Source organism: Heptranchias perlo, chromosome 10, assembly GCF_035084215.1.
Source record: "Heptranchias perlo isolate sHepPer1 chromosome 10, sHepPer1.hap1, whole genome shotgun sequence".
In the NCBI taxonomy this organism is placed as follows: domain Eukaryota; kingdom Metazoa; phylum Chordata; class Chondrichthyes; order Hexanchiformes; family Hexanchidae; genus Heptranchias; species Heptranchias perlo.
The window spans coordinates 3977688-3998803 of record NC_090334.1 but is presented as its reverse complement, the minus strand read 5'-3'; the positions used below and the strand labels follow the sequence as shown (position 1 = coordinate 3998803).

Below are 21116 nucleotides of genomic sequence, written 5' to 3'. Positions count from 1 at the left end.
TAGTGTCACTCAACGAGTTCTGCACTTCCATAGGTTGCGAGGTTGTCTGGGGGGGGGGGGGCGGGAAAAGAAAGAGATTATTAAACCAATAGAAACGCTGTTGTGCAAATCAACATTTTTGACGACATGTTTTTTCGAGCCAATGGTCGGGTTGGGAGGAAAAATTCAAACCCGCGCGGTGACGGTTGGCGAGCGCGGGACGGGAGGCGAGCGGCCATGGAGCGGGAGCTGGAGCGCCTGAGGTACGCCGAGCTGCAGCAACTCGCCAAGCGTTGCGGACTGAAGGCCAACCTGAAGGTGAGGAGGGGAGAGCGGTAACGAGTTACAGGGAAGTGGGCTCTGCTGCCCGTTATACCTCAGGAGAGACGGGGAGGCTGCGCCTCCTGCAATGTGTACTGAGGTTACTAACTCCAATATTTCAGCGATTACCCTGATCACAGACGCATTATAGGGACCGGGGGGTGGGGAACGTGAGGAACTTATCTTCAAGCTGCTCCATGTGTACATGGGTGTGTGTTCAGTGTCATGGTAGGTTTGAGCTCTTTGGTCAGAAACCCCCGCCCCCCCCCCACCATGAGCTGTGCCTGTGGAGAATATTTTTACCTGTGAAACACTACGTGCTGAGAGTTGAATTAAGTGCATTAAATAATAAAATCTGCTAGAATGACACCCATTTTTGTTGCAAGTTATTGGTACCAATATGCCAACAAGCTTAGCGGCACTGAATGTGATTTATGTTGTGTTTGAGGGGACGTGGTAGAGATAACTGAACTGGAGTATTGTTCCATGTGATGGACAACAACAGGGTTGCCAGCAATCCAAATATGTTTGTAGCCCAAAGTCAGTCATATACTAACCTGAAAGTAGCCCAATATTATATTGCCTAACTAGCTCAAAGGTAGAATAAACACGGACAATTCAAGTTTCTTAGTATATTTTTATCTTGCAGTATTATAATAATCATTTGTCAATAGCGCATGAGCACAGTGTAGCTACGAGTAGCGGAATGGCCAATTTAGGTTAGTGTATTTGAAACTGAGAAGTCTTAAGACGAAAAACATGTTTTGCAGGTTTAAGGATCTAGTAATCTAATTCGATCTACAGTCCCCATTATAATTTGTGCTATATAAGCCTTTGGATATAAAACTTTAAAAATATCGAACTAACTTAAAGTTGATGACAGGACCGCGTAAGGATAATATATATCCAAACATTTGTGTACAAAAGAATTAAACTGAGTGTTTGGCGTGGTATTGAAAGTATTCTTTTGTTCTATAGTTTAGCGTAGGTAGATTTTATAGTTAAAGCAAAGCTCCTTTAGCTCATGTGCTGTTTTCTAAGCACGACTGTTATATCATGTAGTATTCTGCTCAAATGAACCTGTTTCCCTTTAAGGCCACAGACTCGAGTTAATCAGAGTTTATTTGTTGGGAACTTTGCAGATGGGAATGTATTTGTCAGTTTCAGGTTGCGGCAAAGAAGCACCCAGCACTTTCAGGATTGTTTATATTATATTAAGGCTGTGATGCCTGAGCACAGTAACGGTCCCATTTTTAATATCACCAGTGGACCTTCCATGGTAAGTTGGGCATCGAATCATTTAGCAATGCATGGGAGTTATGTCATGTAATGTTCTGCGAATATGGATCTGTGTTCTATTAATCCTGATCGGGTTAGATGAAGTAGGAACGGAGGGAGGCGGCTTGTGAGGAGCATAAATGCTGGCATAGACCAGTTGAGCCGAATGGCCTGTTTCTGTGCTGTAGTTTCGATGTAAGGTTACAAAAACTAAATGTTAAGTAAACGGGTCAGCCCAAACAGTTTCATCATTTTAGTTTCAGGCTGTAGGTGATAAGCACCCGGTATTTTAAGATTGTTTGCGACTGTTCTAAAGGGAGTTGTCTGCAAACATTACATATGGTTGCTGTGATGATTGTATTTGTAAAATGTGAAAAACTTTCTCTGTTGAAGTTGCTTGATACCTCTGTTCCGGTCTACAGCCTTTGACTTATCCATTTTTAAAACACAGGCTGATAAGTTGCTGAAACATTTGCGAGAACATTTCCAACAGGAGCAGAAGGGCGACGCTGCTCTGAAGGTAGGAATGTGAAAATAAAATTTACAAACGAAGAAAGCGTCAAAATTGTTGCATTTAATTTTTATGGTCAGTGCTGTCAAAATCGAGGGGCTGAATGGCTCACTCCTGTTCCTCTATGGACCAACCATCTGAATAGGGCCGAGACCCAGAGAGGGTGGAAGTCTGACACTCTTATCTTGTCCAGTTGCTGCATAAGTGTGGAAATAATGGATAATTGTATCATAGGATGTGCAATGAATGTATGAGACAATGGAGGTAGTCAGCTGTCTGCAATATTTAGAGCATCACTCAGCCCCAGGCATATAAACAGACTCAAGTTTCAAATAGCGTAGTTTTACACTTCTTTAAAGTGTGTGCATAACAACTTACTGGAACAGCACAAACTGTGGTTCTACATGAGCATGGAAGGGTTTAGTCAATGCTTTGCCAATTTGGTGTTTGAGATTTTGCCATCTCTGCTCAGTATCTTTCAGTGGTATTGAATGATGCCGCAATCAGAGAATGTGTTTCTGACAATCCATAATGGCTAGGCTAATATTGAAAGCCTATGATGCTACATTAATAGGGCTAGCCCTCTAATAACCTGTTACTGTGTGTTGTACCGCTGGTTTACCTACTATGCTTGGTGGGAGTCCACGTGCTGTTATTTCTGCTTATCTTTGGTAGGAATATTTCAGGAGCCAGTGTGGAATCCACCTGGAGCTCTTTTGCTTGCTCTATAGATGCTGCTGCTTCTTAATAGTTTTTCCTTGTGTTCTCACTGAGACTTGAGAGGCGAGGTAACAAAACTGACTAAGCTCTGATGGCCTGCTAAAGTTGGGTGGGTAGTGAACGGGGGCCCAGCCAATGTAGCAGCAGTTACGCCGAGCAGAGGCTGCATGTGGCCCTTGGCTTTAGTGAGTAGAATGTGAAACCTGCCACGTTTTGAGTGTTGTCGTGGAGCACAAGGAACTTTACCTGCTTGTAAAGCAGAATTATTATTGTACACTATTGATTTGTGTTCCTGAAGCATATTTACATTTTATGCTGACTTGTTTGTTTGCAGGCTACTGAAGGAACTAATGAATGTAGTACCACTGATGTGGAAAAGGGGGAAGACTCTTGCGTTACTAAACGACGGGGCAAAGGGAGGCTGCCGAATAAAAGCAAGGGAGGGGAGAACGGAAATCAGAATGAATCTGTTCACCTGCAGGCCGTCACAACCTCTGAAAATGAACAGCCTTCAACGGTATAAACATATCTACTGCTTGACTTACTGCTCACACACTGTCTTGCTGTCTAACATGGAACTTTTTTTATCTGTTGTGATACTGTTTTAATTATGAAATACTTGTGTAGGAGTCTTCACCTCTTTCGGAGAAGTGCCAAAACACAGAGGGGTCAGACTCCAAGAGGAGACAAAGAAAACGGCGTGCAGAATTTGAGCTTTCCATGGAAACTGGGGCTGAAAGTATAGGAAGTGTGACTGATGGGAGTGCTGCTGTGACTCCGTGCACACATTTACCACCTGAGAGAGAAGCCAGCACATCCAAAGGTAGTGCTGGACAATTATTTAACCCCATTGCATGCATGCTCAAAGGGGTCAAGGATTCTTCGGAATATAATTGTTAACATGTTGTTGGAATGGATAGTTCAATTGACCTTTGTTCTTGCATTTATTTTTAAGAAACTGAATCTACTCTCAAATGAATCTAGTGTGTGTGTGTATAGAAACAAAAAGATTTTAATCAACCGATTCAGGCCTTACAAAGTAAATGAAAAATGTGCACACTTCTGCTTTACTTGATGAAGGTGGAAGCACTTGGTCCGTCACTTTTCAAGGCAGCTCCTAATTCAAAAACTGCCAAATAGACCAAAATGTCCCAAATTCCATCTTTAGTTTGTACTGAGTTAGCTGGTCCCCACTGGATCAGAGCCCTTGGGCTAGGGAGTGAAAAGAATCAGCTAGTGACCCCTGGTGGGATGTGTGCATATGTTAATGGTTTGCCCCTCATTGCTGAAGATGGTCCTTCATGTATGACATGTGAATACCTGGGTCCGTGAATTTCTTGTCCGCCCGGCATCCACACTCTGAGATAGCAAGCAGTGTAACCTGGTGTCAAGAAATCCTAGAAGACCAGACCGCTTGCTCTATGGTCATGTGTGGATGTCAGGTGAAGACAGGGGTTGGGCTTGGCTGAGATGCCCCTGAGGCGAGGAGGGGAGAAAGTCTAGAGTTTTTGAAAACTGTTGATCAAATTCGACTAATTTGTTTACCTCCTGAGGTTAACAATTTGTGAAGTCTGGAACCCAGTAACAAATTGCACACATCACCTTAAAATTATAACTGTGTCCCAGTTGTTTCTTCTGTAGTAAGTCCAGCTCCCAGAGTGAGAATAGTTGGGAGATGCTGATCTCAACAATGGCAAGCAGTTATGATGTGAAGTTCAAAAATTCAACCAGGCATACTGACCAAACCTCCCAAAAAAACAATGGAATGCTGCAGCTTTTGGGTGCTGTCAGACAATAGTAGAGGAGTCCCGAGAACTATGCCAGTGGTAATTTGTATGCTTGCTGGCTAAGAAGGAAGTTTCCTTAGTTGCAAGTATTTTCTGTTTTTTTTTTTTCTCCCCATGCTCCCAGTTTTTGCTGTTTCACCCCTCAGAATCTGGTAACGATGATGCTAGGCAGCTGTAGTTTTTTAGGATGAAAGAAAAACTTATAGATCTGATGTTGTTTTGAGATCCTGGGAGAGAATGAGTTGGAGTAAAAAAACGGTGTAAGAAATCTTGATTTAACAGTGAGGAAACATTAAAACAGTCTCACATTTGGGCCAGTGGTTAGTTATTGGTCCTGTCTTTACTTTAGGAACTGCTGCCCAATCGAAGACGGTCTTCCCAAGTGGCAAAATTCCACGTTATGTTGGGGCAGCCAGGAAAACTGTACTCAAATCTCCCATTGCAGGTGGAAAAGCTGGATTAAACCACGTCACTCCTGGTAAGAAAATATTTGTGATTGTTTCTCTGTGTAAAGCAAAGAAGTAGTTTGATATTAGGAAATTGTGTACAACAGTATAGGCTGGAATGGCAATGTGAGATGCCTTGCTGTGCTAGTGTCAAGATTATCCTATCTTGTATCTAATCTGTGGTGTACCTGACACTGGGAATGCTTGATGCTGACACTGAATGCAAAGAGTAAAAGACCTCCCAGTTCCCTCTACTGACATCCCTCACCTTTTTAGTAAATTTGAGTAACGAAGGCAATGCAATGGATGTGGTATACATGGATTTTCAGAATGCCTTTGATAAGGTGCCACCTAAGAGACTCATAGGATCCGTATGTTACTAATTCAGTGTGATAGTTGGAATTCTGGGATCAGTGTGTTAATAATGCAGTGTGATAGTTGGAATTCTGGGATCAGTGTGTTAATAATGCAGTGTGACAGTTGGAATTCTGGGATCAGTGTGTTAATAATGCAGTGTGATAGTTGGAATTCTGGGATCAGTGTGTTAATAATGCAGTGTGACAGTTGGAATTCTGGGATCAGTGTGTTAATAATGCAGTGTGATAGTTGGAATTCTGGGATCAGTGTGTTAATAATGCAGTGTGACAGTTGGAATTCTGGGATCAGTGTGTTAATAATGCAGTGTGATAGTTGGAATTCTGGGATCAGTGTGTTAATAATGCAGTGTGACAGTTGGAATTCTGGGATCAGTGTGTTAATAATGCAGTGTGATAGTTGGAATTCTGGGATCAGTGTGTTGGTGGTTGGAATTCTGGGATCTGTGTGGTGCTAATTCTGTGTAATATTTGGTATCCCTAGACTGGAAAAAGATTCATCAAGCCCGTTTCAACAAGATGGAGTCAATTGACTTGTACGTTGAACGGAAACGGAAACGCATTGAAGCTTTTGGTAACTCCATCAAACAGGTCAAGGTAAGTCTAGAGAACTACACAGTGCAGTGATGCCTTTACCTCTTCAGCTATGTGCGCTATCCTCAAACTGTCTATTTAATAAATGGGTGATCTGTATTGCCCTCCTTTTGAGGGGCCACTTTATGGCGAGTGCTAACAGCGTGGACCCTTGTCTGCTGGTTGTGCCCATCTGCAACATGGGCATAAGAAATAGGAGCAGAAATCGACCATATGGCCCCTTGAGCCTGCTCCGCCATTCAATCAGATCATGGCTGATCTTCACCCTCAACTCTGCTTTCCTGCCCGATCCCCATATCCCTTGATTCCCTTAGAGTCCAAAAATCTATCTAGCTCAGCCTTGAATATACTCAACGACTCAGCATCTAAAGCTCTCTGGGGTAGAGAATTCCAAAGATTCACAACTCTGAATGAAGAAATTCCTCTTCATCTAAGTCTTAAATGGCCGACCTCTTATCCTGCGACTATGCCCTCTAGTTCTCCAGCCAGGGAAAACCACCTCTCAGCATCTACCCTGTCAAGCGCCCTCAGAATCTTATGTTTCAATGAGAACACCCCTCATTCTTCTAAACTGCAGAGAGTATAGGCCCATTCTACACAATCTCATAGCACAACCCTCTCATCCCAGGAATTAATCTAGTGAATCTTCGTTGTACTGCCTCCAAGGTAAGTATATTCTTCCTTAGATAAGGAGACCAAAACTGTACGCAGTACTCCAGGTGAGGTCTCGCCAAAGCTGTGTACAATTGTAGTAAGACTTCCTTACTCTTATACTCCAACCCCCTTGCAATAAAGGCCAACGTGCCATTTGCTTTCCTAATTGCCTGCATGCTAACTTTGTGTTTCTTATACGAGGACACCAAGTCTCTCTGAACACCAACATTTAACAGTTTCTCACCATTTAAAAAATTTTCTATTCTTCCTACCAAAGTGAATAATCTCACATTTCCCCACATTATACTCCATCTGCCACCTTCTTGCCCACTCACTTAATCTGTCTATATCCCTTTATAGACTCTGTCCTCCTCACAGCTTACTTTCCCACCTAGCTTTGTATCGTCAGCAAACTTGGATACGTTACACTTGGTCCCTTCATCCAAGTCATTACTATAGATTGTAGATAGGTGAGGCCCAAGCATCGATCCTTGAGGCACTCCACTAGTTACAGCCTGCCAACCTGACAATGACCCGTTTATACCTACTCTCTGTTTTCTGTCCGTTAACCAATCCTCTATCCATGCTAATATGTTCCCCCCAACCCCATGAGCCCTTATCTTGTGTAACAACCTTTTATGTGGCACCTTATCGAATACCTTTTTGAAAATCCAAATATACTACATCCACTGGTTCCCCTTTATCTGCCCTGAAAAACGCTACTAAATTTGTCAAACACGATTTCCCTTTCATAAAACCATGTTGACTCTGTCTAATCATATTATGATTATCTAAGTGCCCTGTTAGCACTTCCTTTATAATGGATTCCAGCATTTTCCCGACAACTGATGTCAGGCTAACCTGGCCTGTAGTTCCCTGTTTTCTCTCTCCCTCCTTTCTTGAATAGCGGAGTTACATTTGCTACCTTCCAATCTGTTGGGACTGTTCTAGAATCTAGGGAATTTTGGAAGATCACAACCAATGCATCCACTATCTCTGCAGTGACCTCTTCTAGAACCCTGGGATGTGGGCCATCAGGTCCTGGGATTTGTTAGCTTTTAGTCCCTTTAATTTCTCCAGTACTTTTTCTTTACTGATATTAGTTACTTTTAAGTTCCGCACTCTTGGCCCCTTGGTTTCCCACTATTTTTAGTATGCTTTTTGTGTCTTCTACTGTGAAGACAGATACAAAATATTTGTTTAACGCTTCTGCCATTTCCTGATTTTCCCCATTATAATTTCTCTTGTTTCAGCCTTTAGGGGACCAACGTTTACTTTTGCTGCTACTCTTCCTTTTTACATACTTGTAGAAGCTCTTGGGTTGAGTACAGTTTCTGACAGTAGGAAATCATATGCAGCATAATGTACGTGCACTCGGAAACCTGAGATTCCATGTGCGCAGCCACCAGGGCATCGTCCATGCCAGTCGTGCCATGTAGGAAAACAGCCCATAAGTTGTAAAATTAATTCCCAAACGAGTGTGTGTTCCCCTTACTCCTGGGGATCAAATGTACAAAAGAATTTACTTGGCAGTCTTTTCATTTAATTGCTGTTTTTCAGATATCTCTACATGTAAATTCTGGTTTAGCAAGTAAGTGTACCACATTCTGTGGTACCTAGCCATGCAGACCCGAAGGACCAGGTTCCTTTCATGTTCAGTGCAGTGTTTGCTGATCTCAGCGGGGCTGCTTCAGATGATCTCAGCCCCTCGCTCGGCTAGAGTTCCTACTGCTGATGTCTGTACAGTGACCACTGATGGGAAATGAGCGTTTGTGAATGTTGGATAATGACAGGATTTGGGCTTAACTGCGATACTTTCTGTGGTCAAACAGCCTGCTAACTGTGTGTCTACAGGTGGCCATAGGACATAATCCAGGAAAGCAGCTGGGACTCATGGCATCGTATCCAGTAATGATCAGGAAAATGTGACGGGCAGACTTCAAATGCGACCCAATTACTTGTCCTGTTATTGAAGAATATGCCCTACCACTCTGTGATGAGTGCAATGCACTGTGGAAACATGAAACCCATGTGGGCACCTGAGGGGGACAGAAAAGTAGCTTAATTGGTGTGTGACTGGTCTGGGAAAGTGAACAGAATGGACAAATGCCAAGTTTGGGATTTTTCACTTGTCCTAGATTGCATTTCATTATCCCAGTACTACAGAATATGACTGATTTAGCTTCCTGAAGGAAATGGAAAGATTACAAGATAGCTGCCTCTGGAACCTTTCTATCCTCCAAATCTGCTATCCTGTGCACACCACTCCTCACAGCTCTCCTCTCTGAAACTGCCTCCTTAAACCATTCCACTTTATTACTTCTCTATATGCTTTCAAAAGCTGCTTCAAATCTTATGACATATACTTTCATTCACCTAGTTCTTTTACAGCTTGGAGTCTGTTTCTCTGTGTGAAGCAACTTCAGATGTTTTACTAATGACCCCGGGTACAAAGATTCAATAAATTTAAATTGACAAGTTATAGCATATGTTGGTTTTCATGCTGACCTTTCATTTTCTCTATGGTATCTAATTAGAATTAGTTACAGAAATATAAAATCACTAATTTTGGTACATTATGGGCCCACAGTGCCTGTGCTGATGCTGGCTCCACATTGAGTCTATTGACTCTAATTTCCATTTCACTGCGCTGTCCCCAAACCCTTTTAATATTTTTATTCTAATTCTCTCTTAAATGTTGTGATTGATTCTGCTTCAATAGCCACTGTTTAGCATGAAAATAATTTTTTTTAAACCTGCTTCTAGTATTAATTCTACATTTATACCCACATGTTACTGATTTATCAACCAATGGAAATAGTCTTTCACTGTTTACCATCCCAAAATTTCATAATTTTGAACATTTCTATCACATCCCTGCATCAGAGAATACAGCAGTAAAGTTTTAAGTTTCATAATATTCATCATCCCTGGTACCATCCTAGTCGATCTATGTTGCACCGTTTCCAAGACTCCAATATCCTTCCTGTAATGGGGTGCCCAAATCTGCACACAGTACACCAAGGCCTAACCAATACTTTGTTCCAATTCCTCATTGCCTCCTTGCTTTTGTATTCAATGGACTGTATGTAAAACTCAGAATCCCATTTGTGCTTCTGACTTTTCTTACCTGAGTGTCTTTACCTCAGACCACTCTTCCTCTACTCCATTGAAATTCTCTGAACATATGGCTAGATTTCATATTGATTCCCTCTTCCTGTCATATTTATTCCACACTTTGAACATTTCATATAGTCTGAGATGAATTTTTGAATTTTCAATAAGGAGTTAAATGCCAATTAACCACTGGTATTAATTGCTTCAGGAAAATCCTTTAGTAACCCATTATATAGTTGTCCCAGCATAAGGTGCTAATGCAGAGTTAGCTTTGTCACTTAAATGTTTGCTGCTTTCTGAAGTACACTGACCTGATTTTCTGTTCATTTAGATGTTAGCTGAAAACTCCCTCCCTCAGAAAGCATCCAAAATCAAGATTCCAGACAGCAATATGAAGGTAAGAAGGATTATTGGAATTGAAAATCCACTTGCAGGAACCTTGATTATCTACCCCAGTGCTCAGTCTGTAATGCTAATTTAAAAAAGATCAAGTGAAAAGGCTATATTGCATTGATAGAAAATTACACTTAACTCCCATGAAAATTATCGGGGATAGTGGAAGTGCTGAAACACTTATTGGCAGACATTGTAAACGGTTCAAATCTGTTTAGGTGAGACCCTGCTATGTGATATCTGACTGGGTGGGGTTGTGCGACTAGCTGGCTTAGTTTACTGGCTGAGCAGATACTTGGGCGGGGGGGGGGGTGGTGGGCGAATGGAAGAGACACAAGTTGAGTCGTCTTGTGCCACCTTCTTCTACCTCACTTACTTCCATGTTGGAACATTGTCCACAACTTCAATACATTTTATAGGCAGGAACTGAAACTATACTCGATTCAAAATTATATCGTGTGCAAGTTTGATCGGGGTGCAGTTTTATGCTTATGATATTCTCCTTTATAAGCTTGTATTTAGCACAATCAGTTTATAATCATTCCCCCTCTCTTTTTCTTAGAAGTCCATGAATGGACCACAAGATCTGAAGAGCACACCCTCTTTATTTAGCCCAGCACAACAGACAGCAAAAATTGTTCGATTATCCACACCCGCCAACCGGCGCAAATCACTGCGTAGCTCTGTTGCCGCAGCCAACGCCAGCACCTTGAATGAAAAATCAGTCTTCAATCCTTCTGTGTGCTCTGTCACCAAGATGAATGTGAGGTAATGTCCTCAGCCACTTTCAGCAAGATCCAGAGGAAGCTTTGGGCTGCTATTTTAACACTGTGTTAATGAAGGGCCTATTTGGGCTGTTCTTCCACTGACTTACTTCACTAAGTTGGTACTCCATTTCTGGAACCTCAGATTATAGATCAGCCCAGATTGGCCCCAACAACCCCATAGTGCAAATTATGTAGCAAGGTGCGTTCAGACTCTTGATATCTTTCTGTGAGAGTCCATCCTGACTAATAGAATGAGTCCATGACAATTATTGAGCTCTTGTGTGATTTCAAATCCAGTTCCATGTACTTTGTCCTTGAATATTGTACCAGTTCAGTAGACTTCCTGTCTTTATAAGCTTTAAGGAATAGAAAGTGTATGAAGTGAAAACCTATCTACAGTTGGAGTGTTGTACTTGACCCTATTTATTTCTCATTGTGCTAATTTTTCAATGTTATGCCCCTCTTTTTCGACACTCTCCTCCTCCTATTCCCCCCCTCCCATATGTGTGTGGATTTCATTGTACATTTTGGTGTTCAGGTTTACAGATACTACCAAGGACAATGAGAACAAACACTCTGTGGTGAAGACTCCAGCCAGGATGTCACCCTACACAGAACTGCCCAGTACTCCGGGCACTGAAGAGGTGAAAAAAGTCAAACCAGTGGGACCCAAGATACCTGAAGGCCAGAAAGAAAAACCAACAGACACTAGCACTACTAACCCTACCCAGGCTAAAGGTGCTGTTTCAGTAGTGTCCAGTTTGGTTGTGTGTTTTGGTTTTGTATGCTACACCTTAGCAGTGCTGAATATCTGGCACTCATGATCAATGAATTGAAATTGCAATGGTGTGAGACCTATAGAGACCTTCAGTTTCTGGTATCCAATGGCTCCTTTGATTGGAGATCCACCTGGAACATGTAAAATAATGGAATTGATCATCGGGAGTAAACTTCCTCAGTTGCTGTATAATAATAGCCAAAGAAGCAACAGTCACTATGCATTCAGAAGGGGATGATCCTGTTTGACCATGCTTAACTTCTTTGAGGAACTGACATCCCAAGTAGAAAGCTTGAGACGTAGACTAGATTTCCAAGTTCCACATGAAAGGCTATTATTTAAGCTCAAAGCTGTGGGGATTCATGTTAAATCCTGGGAATGGATAAGAAGTTGGTTGTAGATAGGGAATACGAGTACTTGTTTGAGGTGTTATGTAAGGGAGCAGACACTTAATGGGGTGCCCCAGGGATTGGTGTTGGGACCGTTACTAACTTTTATCAATGACCTGGACTTAAACTCAGTGCTAATTGGCAGCATCTGCAAATTTGAACAAACTACATGGGGCATTGGAAGCAGAGGTGGTAGCTCACAATTACAGAATGAGTTGGACAAAATATGTAAATAGGCAGAACAATGGCAGATGAAATTTAAAGTTCCGCACATAGGAAGGAAAAATGGACAAAGTGTGTACTCCATTGGTGTTCAAATCTTGGTAGATGTGACTTTAAGCATGTCCAACCAACGCTGCAGTAACCAATAAGGCCAATACATAGCCAAAACAGTAGAGTACAAGTCAGAGAACATCGTGGTCAAATTTTAGTGTGTGCACCAGAACACAGGAGGCAAAATAAAGAGTTAATGGTCTGAATTAAGAGGAACGATTGGAGAAAACTGGGCTTTTCTGCCTTTTAAAGGTGTCATGAGAGGTAATTTTCTAGACTTGGAAAAGATAAATCTGGAAAATTACTTCAAACTAAATTGAGAGAAGATCAAGGGGACTTGAGGTCAAACTAGTAAACAACAAATTTAGGACTTAGATTTTTTGGGGTTTATACTCTGGATACTTTCTCAGTTTTCGTGTCGATTCCCTGCTTTCCATTGAATAAAGTTGCACTCAAATTTTAATTAGTCAGCCTAACTGGGGCCTGTGATTGACAGGGTGCATCTCCAAGCAGCAACCCTGAGTCGTGTCTGAGCACAAGTGCTGGCACTCTCTCCCACTAATCAGTCTTGCCTTGCTTTCTGCCTGTTTGCAGTCTCTGCTACGATTGAGATTGCAAACTCTGGAATTGGGTATAACCACCACCAGGTATAACTGAGCCGTATAAACCAGAAGGTCTCGATGGAGCAGGCTAGAGAGGCTGAGCAGCCTCCTCCTGTTTCTATGAAATCCCAAGCCCCCTACTGGGTTAGCTGTTACAATTGGCCTCTGGCTCGGCAGGTAGAAAATCAGACTTAGCTGTAATGTCCCCATGGTCAAATAGCTTGCTGCTCACTCTTGGCTAGCCCAAAGGGGTGCTGTGAGGACTGCCAGCACCCACTGGACCATACACCAGCTAGAGGAAGCATCTTCAGGGGAGGACTAAGGAAAGGGTGAGGTGGAGAGAAAAAAAACTCCACTGTAGCAGGTAGAGGAATTCTTCACTCTACAGATACCAGGGCTTTTCTCCACTTTGGAATTATGAAAAGATTTCTATTTGTCCAATTCCTGAGTTACTCAGAGCACAGGACTTTGAGTAAAAGGAGTCTGTTAGCTGCAGAGGGTGGGTGGGGCACTGTATGATTTAATTTTACTTGAAGATTGTTTGTTTTTCATGGTCTCACTGAGAGTTCTTATCTGGTTTCAGTGGTTACTCCATATCGGTTCTCTGGCAGCACAACTCCTGGGACCAACAAAAAGTTCGACCTGAAGGCAAGCTTGTCTCGCCCTCTTCGATACAAGCCACACAAAGGTCAGTGTGCATCACTTCAACTGAATGTTAGTAAAGTTCCCTCTGAGGTCAAAGTACATGTATTGGCAAAGCTTTCAGTTAAAATCCTAGAACTTTACAGCACAGGAGGCCACTTTGTCCATTGTGCTTGTATTGACTCTAAAAAAGCTATCCATTTAATCCCATTATCTTTTAAATTGTCATCTTCAAATATTTATCCACTTCCCTTTTAAAAGCTATAATGGATTCTGCTTCCATCACTGTTTCTGGTAGAACATTCCTTGTCTTAATCCTCCTAATCTCTACATTTAAGAACATAAGAAATAGGAGCAGGAGTAGGCCATACAGCCCCTCGAGCCTGCTCTGCCATTCAATCAGATCGTGGCTGATCTTCAACCTCAACTCCACTTTCCTGCCTGATTACCCTAGAGTCCAAAAGTCTATCTATCTCAGCCTTGAATATACTCAACTTTGTTCTTTTGATGATCTTAAATTTATGCCCTCTAGTTACTGACTCACCAACCAGTGAGAAGCTTTTCCTGATTTGAACCCTCATAATTGTGAACATCTCTATCAGATCTCCTCTTAACCTTTTCTTTTAATGAAGAGTTTCTCTAGTCTGTCCTTTAAAACTAAAGACTCTTATCTCTGTGATCATCTTGGTGAATCTCTTCTGGCCGTGACATCCTTCCTAAAGTAAGGGGCCCCATTTTGGATACAATATTCTAACTACAGCCTAAGCAATGATTTGTAGAGGTTTAGCATTACCTACTCTTGCTGGGCTTCAAATCCTCAGGTGTCAACAGCCCTCTGGTACCTCAACCAAGCGGCCATTCTCCATGTCCGACTCCTAGACAGTAAATGTCTACATGTTATCTTCCAACAGTAACAATGGCCAAGCCCAATCCTTTCTTCACTCAATGCCCATGTGTGCTTTTCACTAGCCTCTGTAACTGAGCTGGGATCCTTCCCACCCAGGTCCAAGGATCCCTGCAAGTAGGGTGAGATCCTAGATCTGTTAATGGCAGGAAGCTGACCAGTGCTTTGTGTTCATGGGATGCAAAGTTGTAGCTGGTTAAAACTCCAGTAACCCTGAAAGTACTTTGAGGGAGGAGGGGTCCCTAAGCCCAGTCTGTTACTGACCAACAGAAACAGGATGGTCCATGAATATCCCCATCTAAACCATGGTGGAGCCCAGCATGTGCGTGCAGGAGATACGGCTGATGTATTTGCGAGTATAATCAGTTCAAAGTGCCAAGTGGATTGTTGGCCTCTTCCTGAGGTCCCTTCCATCATAGTGTCCAGCCAATTCGGATCACTGCATTAAGAAGTGGCTGAGTACATTCGACACGGCAAAGGCTATGGACCCTGATATCTCTGCTGTCGTGCTGAACAGCTGTGCACCAGAGCTAGCCAGTCCCCAACCCAGCTGTTCCAGTACAGCTATGACACTGGCATCTACCTGACGATGTGAAAAATTGCCCAGGTATGTCTTATCCACAAAAAACAGGATAAATCTAACCCCTATCAGCTCCTCCCAATCTTCAGTGAAGTGATGGGAGAAGCACTGCCAACAAGCAGCACCTGCTCACCAACGTTAACTTTGAGTCCCACTAGAACTACTCAGCTCTGTGGGGTAGCGCAATACACTCCAGCCGCAGCGGACCTATCGTGGTGTTGACTCCCAATCGTGGGTGGGAAAGTGGTGAGATGAACTGTATATTTCCAACAGAGGGAGTGGGGTGACTTGACTTATCCCCATACCATCCTTCTGTGCTCTGGAGACTGTATAGCTACGTTGGAGCAGATCTGAAATAGGCTGAGACCAAGGAGTCCCCATTTGTGGAATGTCGCAGAGTTCCATTAGTTGGTGTCATGGGTTCACGGTTAATTTTGTTTTTAATTTGGACTGCAAGTCCACTTGAACAGTTCTGAATCGCCGCTGACTTGCTCTGCCTAATGACTAATTTTGTCTTGTAGGGAAGCTGAAAACTTGGGGGGAGATGAAAGAGAACAACATGGATCAAAGTAAATCACTGGATACGAGTGCCTATTCTCACAAAAAGGATCATAAGCAGCCGAAGTTACAGACCAGGTGAGAGTTTGATCCATTACTGGACGCGAGTGTCTCGTAACCTGGTTCGTTCTCCTTGAGCCTTCAAATACCCTTAATAGTCTTGATACCTATTTAAGCTTTTGGTGACAATGCGAACGACCTTGTTGCTCATTGCTTTAGTTACTGGAGTTAATAAGATCGCTCTCCGGTCTTTGATAAATGGTAGATCATCACAACTGGACCTCGCTGTAACATTTAAACGACTAACTGAATTAATTCTTTTTACAAAAAGTGAATAACTAATATATTTACAATAGGAATCCTTCTGTTTGGCTTCTCAAAAGTAAAACAAGAAACGGTCACAATCTAAATACTCTGCTATTTTGTAGAATTCTTTGATACACGTCGTTGTTTCTTATCTTTGTAGAAACTGATACAGATTTGTACTGTCTTCTGGACAATACCAAACCAACTCAGCTCTGCTCTTGTTTGTTCAAATATCTCCCTGGATTTGAATAACTATCGACCACATTTGACAATAACTGGGTATCGTACACATAACTGAACAAATTACACAGTCTGCGTTTGTTTGAAAGTAGCTTGGCTATGTCCTCCAGCCAATAGTTTGAAATGTCTTCTCAATATTTGCATCAAGTTGGGTCTTTTTTTTTTTTACTTCAGCTGGTTTTTAAACGTGTATATTATGTTGTGACTGGATTTAAAGGGGCAGCCATCAAGCTAAGACTAGACAAATACAAATTTTCAGTCTGCATTAAGATGGGATTTTGAGTTGACGACCTCTGCTTACGGATACGTTCAATGCAAGTCTGCCTAATGGCACCCAGTGCACACAGACTAGAAGCTCAGTCCTCTGTCTGTTGGGCTGAGTTGGTTTTGGCAGACAGCAACAATCCAGCCAGTTTCCTGCTCTTGATCATTGTCCTTCTTGAATCTGCACATACATAGATATATGGTGAGGACAGCATGAGATTTGGCTGTGAAGATCATGCTGTAAAATAAGCTGCCTTTCTAACCTTATACATGAAGACTGGCCACTTGGTGGTACTAGAGAGGGGCTAACATCCATGGAACCATATCCCAGCAAGGGGGAGCGGATATAATTGGTGGGGAGCAAACAGGCAAAGATTACCACAGCCACCCCTTAGTACCGTTCCAGGTACTAATGTTTTCTAGTATTGCTAATGTGCTGCTTTCAGAATCTGGTAAACTGGGTGTGTGGACCCTTTGCTTTGTCTTTCTGTTAAGTATTATTGTGTTTGAGGTCAGGATCAGTGCTGGTGTAAGAACAAACTCAGAAGTGAACAGAATAATGCATGCATTTCAAACTTCAACTGGGGCATCTCCAAGAAATAAGCAAAAGAATTCTGTGCCTGTGGAGAAATAGCACGTTCCTCATGTCAGCGGTTCATCAGCAGGAGTGCTTGTCCCACAGGGAGAGTCCTAGCGTGTTTTCGGTTACCTGGGGGATAGTCTGTGGAGAAACGAGAGAGAGAAAAGCATCAATTTAAGTGAGTAGACTGCACTGATTTAGTGTTTCAATTGGTTGTTCGCTGGGTAATGATTCATGTCAGTTGTCGGATCCAATAATTGCCCCAGTGTAGCTACACACAGCAGTTTAACATGCTTTTTGGTAACACTGTCAGTTGGTCCCTTAATATTTATTTGGAGGTTTGAAATCTTTTTTAGGGTGGTGGGAGAGGATTCCTTTTTTCCCACCCCCAGCTGAAGTTGACTTGCTAGTTGTGTAAATCCATGGATGATGTTACTTTGCAATACAAAGCCCAGCTCTGTGTGAGCCTAGACTGAGTGGTGGCAGGCTGTTCAACTGTGGGAGAAATCACAGCTACGCTGTACGTTCACTCCACATTCACATGCAATTTACAGCAGGGGTCATTAGATAATGATCAGGATGTGATCTTTGGCTGGTTGCCACACCCCTCTTCCCCCTCACCCCTCCTGCCTAGCCCAGGAGCTCTGAGGCACATTGTACCCTCTTTAGTGATGTCGTGGCTGAGCCTTTGTGACCTGCATGGCTCGACTTACTGATTACGCTGGAGCATAGATATGACCCTGTTACGCTGGGTGTTTAACTGTGTTGGGGATTGTAACCTGAACTGTTTTGTCACAGGGTGAGCCGACGGGAGAAGTTTGTGGAAGAACGGAAGGAGAGAAAGAACCACGTGATGGGAGCAAGGCGGGGACTGGTCATGGCGTGAAAGAAACTAATGCTCTGCACTGCCCACTCTAGTACTTTCCTGTCATGTACTTTCTTGTATATATGTGTTATGGTTAAATAATCCCATTTTTTTAACACTCTAGTTTTTCCCTCTGTATATAGCACTGTCCATCCAAGCTTTGGTTCATGGAATTTTAGCCTTGAAACTAAATACATTTTGTAGTTAAAAATGTCTTCCTGAAGCAACATGAAGTGAGGCTGCAACATGCAATCATTTCCTTACACAGTGATGAGTATCACTGTTAGAATTCTGTGTGGTTTTCAGGTAGCATGCTTGATTTTATTTGCCTCTATTGAGTGCTTAGTCTTGCAGCAAGTGATGGCTGGTGTGGGACATGGAAGTGTCTCACTGCTGCATACAAGAGGCCCTGGTGATGTGCAGTTAAGCACATTTAGTGGGGAGGAATAGAAGGAGCTTTACTGTGCCTGGGTGGCAGGAATAGTGGAGGGATTCTTGACATCCTTGACCTGTGCAAGCATTAGAGTTCAGTCAGGATACATCCTTGCTCAAAGATCTGATGTATAGCTTCCTGTTGTCTATTTACCTGATTACCAACTTTTAAATGTTTGTTTTCTACTTTTGAAGAACTTGGGACTTTCTCCAGTAGTACGGTCTGCATTGAAGGCCTTTCAAATGGTTACGGTCCTTCCTGAGGGATGGAGGATTGACACAGTGCTGGAGATGTGCAGGGGGTCCATCAGCACCTGTGTTGGGAGGGAGGGAGGTCGGTTACAGTTTTGAATGGGGCCTTCAATCATAGTTGAGTGCTCACTGATGTACCAGCATTTTCTGCTTTTACTCCAGATTTTCAGCACTCTTGGGGTGGTGATTTAGTTACTTTTGGGCTTGTCCATTGTGTTGCAGCCCCGAACAGTCTGAAGTTATGTAGAATGTACCGGGATTAATTTTGTTTAAAATCTTTACCGTGCCACAGAAGATCCTTGGGTCTGGTCTAGGCTGACTGAAACTCCATAAGGATGGGTAATGTTACCCACTGTGTCCTATTGCAGCAGTTTGCCTCTGTATATACTGTGTGTCCTGTTGGTGTTTGATTGCATGCACTAATGTTGCTTCCTTGCTGTCTATAGAGCTTTCTGCAGAAAGCTGAAACGTTTTTAAAGGTGCAGAGATGTCTTTCTTAAAAGGAACTGTAACAGTAAAGTACTTTGCGCACCTCTTTCATCCACCCTCTTTCACTTGTGGTCAGTCCTCATTCCTATGCAGAATTATGAGAACTTTCATGGTTAAGTTCCTCTGCACCACTCATACTGTTAAATCCAGACAGAGAGCTGGAACTCGCTGTATTTTCTTTCATATTCTGTTGGAATGGTGCCCTACTAAACATCAAACTTGCTGATGTTTTGGTAGATTTTTACCACAAAGCCATTTTAATTATGTGTTAGCTGTTTAAAGCTGTCCCTGTCTGTGTTAGTTGATCTTGATCTTGGTCAGGGTGACAGGGGCATGGGAAGGGAAAATTGTCCAGATTCCCACTCCTGAATGTGTGGATGTTGGGTAAGGACAGGATCCGGCTTGCTCGTGATGCTCTCCTTTGAATGTAATGCCAAAGCTCCATACTGTGGGCTCACACACCACCTGTGAAAATGTAACCCAGCATAAATAGCACCTGCCGGGGAGCAGGTGAGAAAGGGTGACCAGCCAACTGGAAGAGGAGATTATAGGGAAAGTGCAACAACTTTGAACTTCTTTCTTAGCAGCTGAGGTTCTCCTTTTGAAAACTTTTTTTTAAATCCAAGCCCCAGCTGTTCTTTGTAATTAAAGCCTCTGAATAGTTTTGTTTTTGACAATTTTCATCCTATCCTTACAAAATAAAATCTACTTTGCTAATTGAGCTGGATTCCTTCATTTGTTACTCTCCTTTAATCCCATCACCTACAACAACAGAGTCTGGGGAATTGATAATGGAGAATAAAGAAAAGGCGGATGAATTGAACAGATATTTTGCGTCTGTCTTCACTATAGAGGATACAAATAACACGCCAGAAATAACTGAATCAAGAGGTGAAAGGGAGGGAGGAACTTAAAACATTTACAATCACCAGGGAAAGGGTTCTGAAAAAAATATTAGAACTAAAAGCTGACGAGTCCCCAGGTCCTGACGGACTTCATCCTAGGGTCTTAAAAGAAGTGGCTGCAGAGATAATAGATACATTGGTATTAATTTTCCAAAATTCCCAAGATTCTGGAAGGGTCTCATCAGATTGGAAAATAGCAAATGTAACTCCCCTATTCAAGAAAGGAAGGAGACAGAAAGCAGGAAACTACAGGCCAGTTAGCTGTCATAGGGAAAATGCTACAAGCCATTATTTAGCAGGGCACTTAAAATCTCAATGCAATCAGGCAGGGTCAACACGGCTTTGTGAAAGGGAAATCGTGTTTGACTAATTTATTAGAGTTCTTTGAGGAAGTAACAAGCAACATGGATAAAGGGTATCCTGTGGATGTGGTGTACTTGGATTTCCAGAAGGCTTTTGACAAGGTGCCACATCAAAGGCTACTACACAAAATAAGAGCTCATGGTGTAGGGTGTAACATATTAGCTTAGATTGGTTAGCTAACAGGAAACAGAAGGCATAAATGGGTCATTTTCAGGTTGGCAAGATGTAACGAGTGGAGTGCCACAGGGATCAGTGCTTGGGCCTCAACTATTTACAATTTGTATCAATGACTTGGATGAAGGGACCAAATGTAAGGTTGCTAAATTTGCTGATGACACAAAGGTAGGTAGGAAAGAAAGTTGTGAAGAGGACATAAGGAGCAAAAATTTGGCAGATGGAGTATAATGTGGGAAAATGTGAACTTTCCACTTTGGCAGGAGCAATAGAAAAGCAGTATATTATACAAATGGAGAGAGATTGCAGAACTCAGGTACAGAGGGATCTGGGTGTCCTAGTACATGAATCACAAAAAGTTAGTATGCAGGTACAGCAAGTGATTAGGAAAGCAAATGGAATATAAAAGTAGAGATGTTTTGCTACAGTTGTATAGGGCATTGGTGAGACCACATCTAGAATACTGTGTGCAGTTTTGGTCTCCTTATTTAAGAAAGGATATAATTGCTTTAGAGGCAGTTCAGAGAAGGCTCAATTGACTGATTCCTGCGATGAGGGGGGGTTTTCTTATGAGGAAAG

The 21116-nt window shown here is 42.5% G+C and overlaps 2 protein-coding genes across 2 annotated transcripts in view; one reads left to right on the top strand and one right to left on the bottom strand.

The window, feature by feature from the left end:
* The first annotated feature begins 142 nt into the window (after positions 1–142).
* On the top strand, positions 143–19816 carry nusap1 (nucleolar and spindle associated protein 1). The gene is made up of 12 exons (XM_067991147.1): positions 143–297; positions 2030–2098; positions 3144–3326; positions 3437–3632; positions 4946–5074; positions 5901–6013; positions 10113–10178; positions 10737–10942; positions 11480–11679; positions 13567–13671; positions 15631–15745; positions 17856–19816. The coding sequence occupies exons 1-12, from the start codon at positions 217–219 to the stop codon at positions 17941–17943; spliced, it is 1551 nt and encodes a 516-aa protein (XP_067847248.1). The 5' UTR covers positions 143–216; the 3' UTR covers positions 17944–19816.
* Positions 8186–21116, bottom strand: part of ndufaf1 (NADH:ubiquinone oxidoreductase complex assembly factor 1) — a gene marked incomplete at its 5' end in the record, with an annotated part of 36567 nt that continues 23636 nt past the window's right edge. Inside the window, 2 exon segments of the mRNA XM_067991561.1 lie at positions 8186–11850; positions 14419–17198.

Excerpts from the sequence above, each read along its gene's own strand:
- nusap1 (XM_067991147.1), top strand. The coding sequence starts at position 217 with ATGGAGCGGGAGCTGGAGCGCCTGAGGTACGCCGAGCTGCAGCAACTC. Across the intron at positions 6,014-10,112 it reads ACTCCATCAAACAGGTCAAG|ATGTTAGCTGAAAACTCCCT; the intron begins GTAAGTCTAGAG and ends CTGTTCATTTAG. Across the intron at positions 15,746-17,855 it reads CAGCCGAAGTTACAGACCAG|GGTGAGCCGACGGGAGAAGT; the intron begins GTGAGAGTTTGA and ends GTTTTGTCACAG.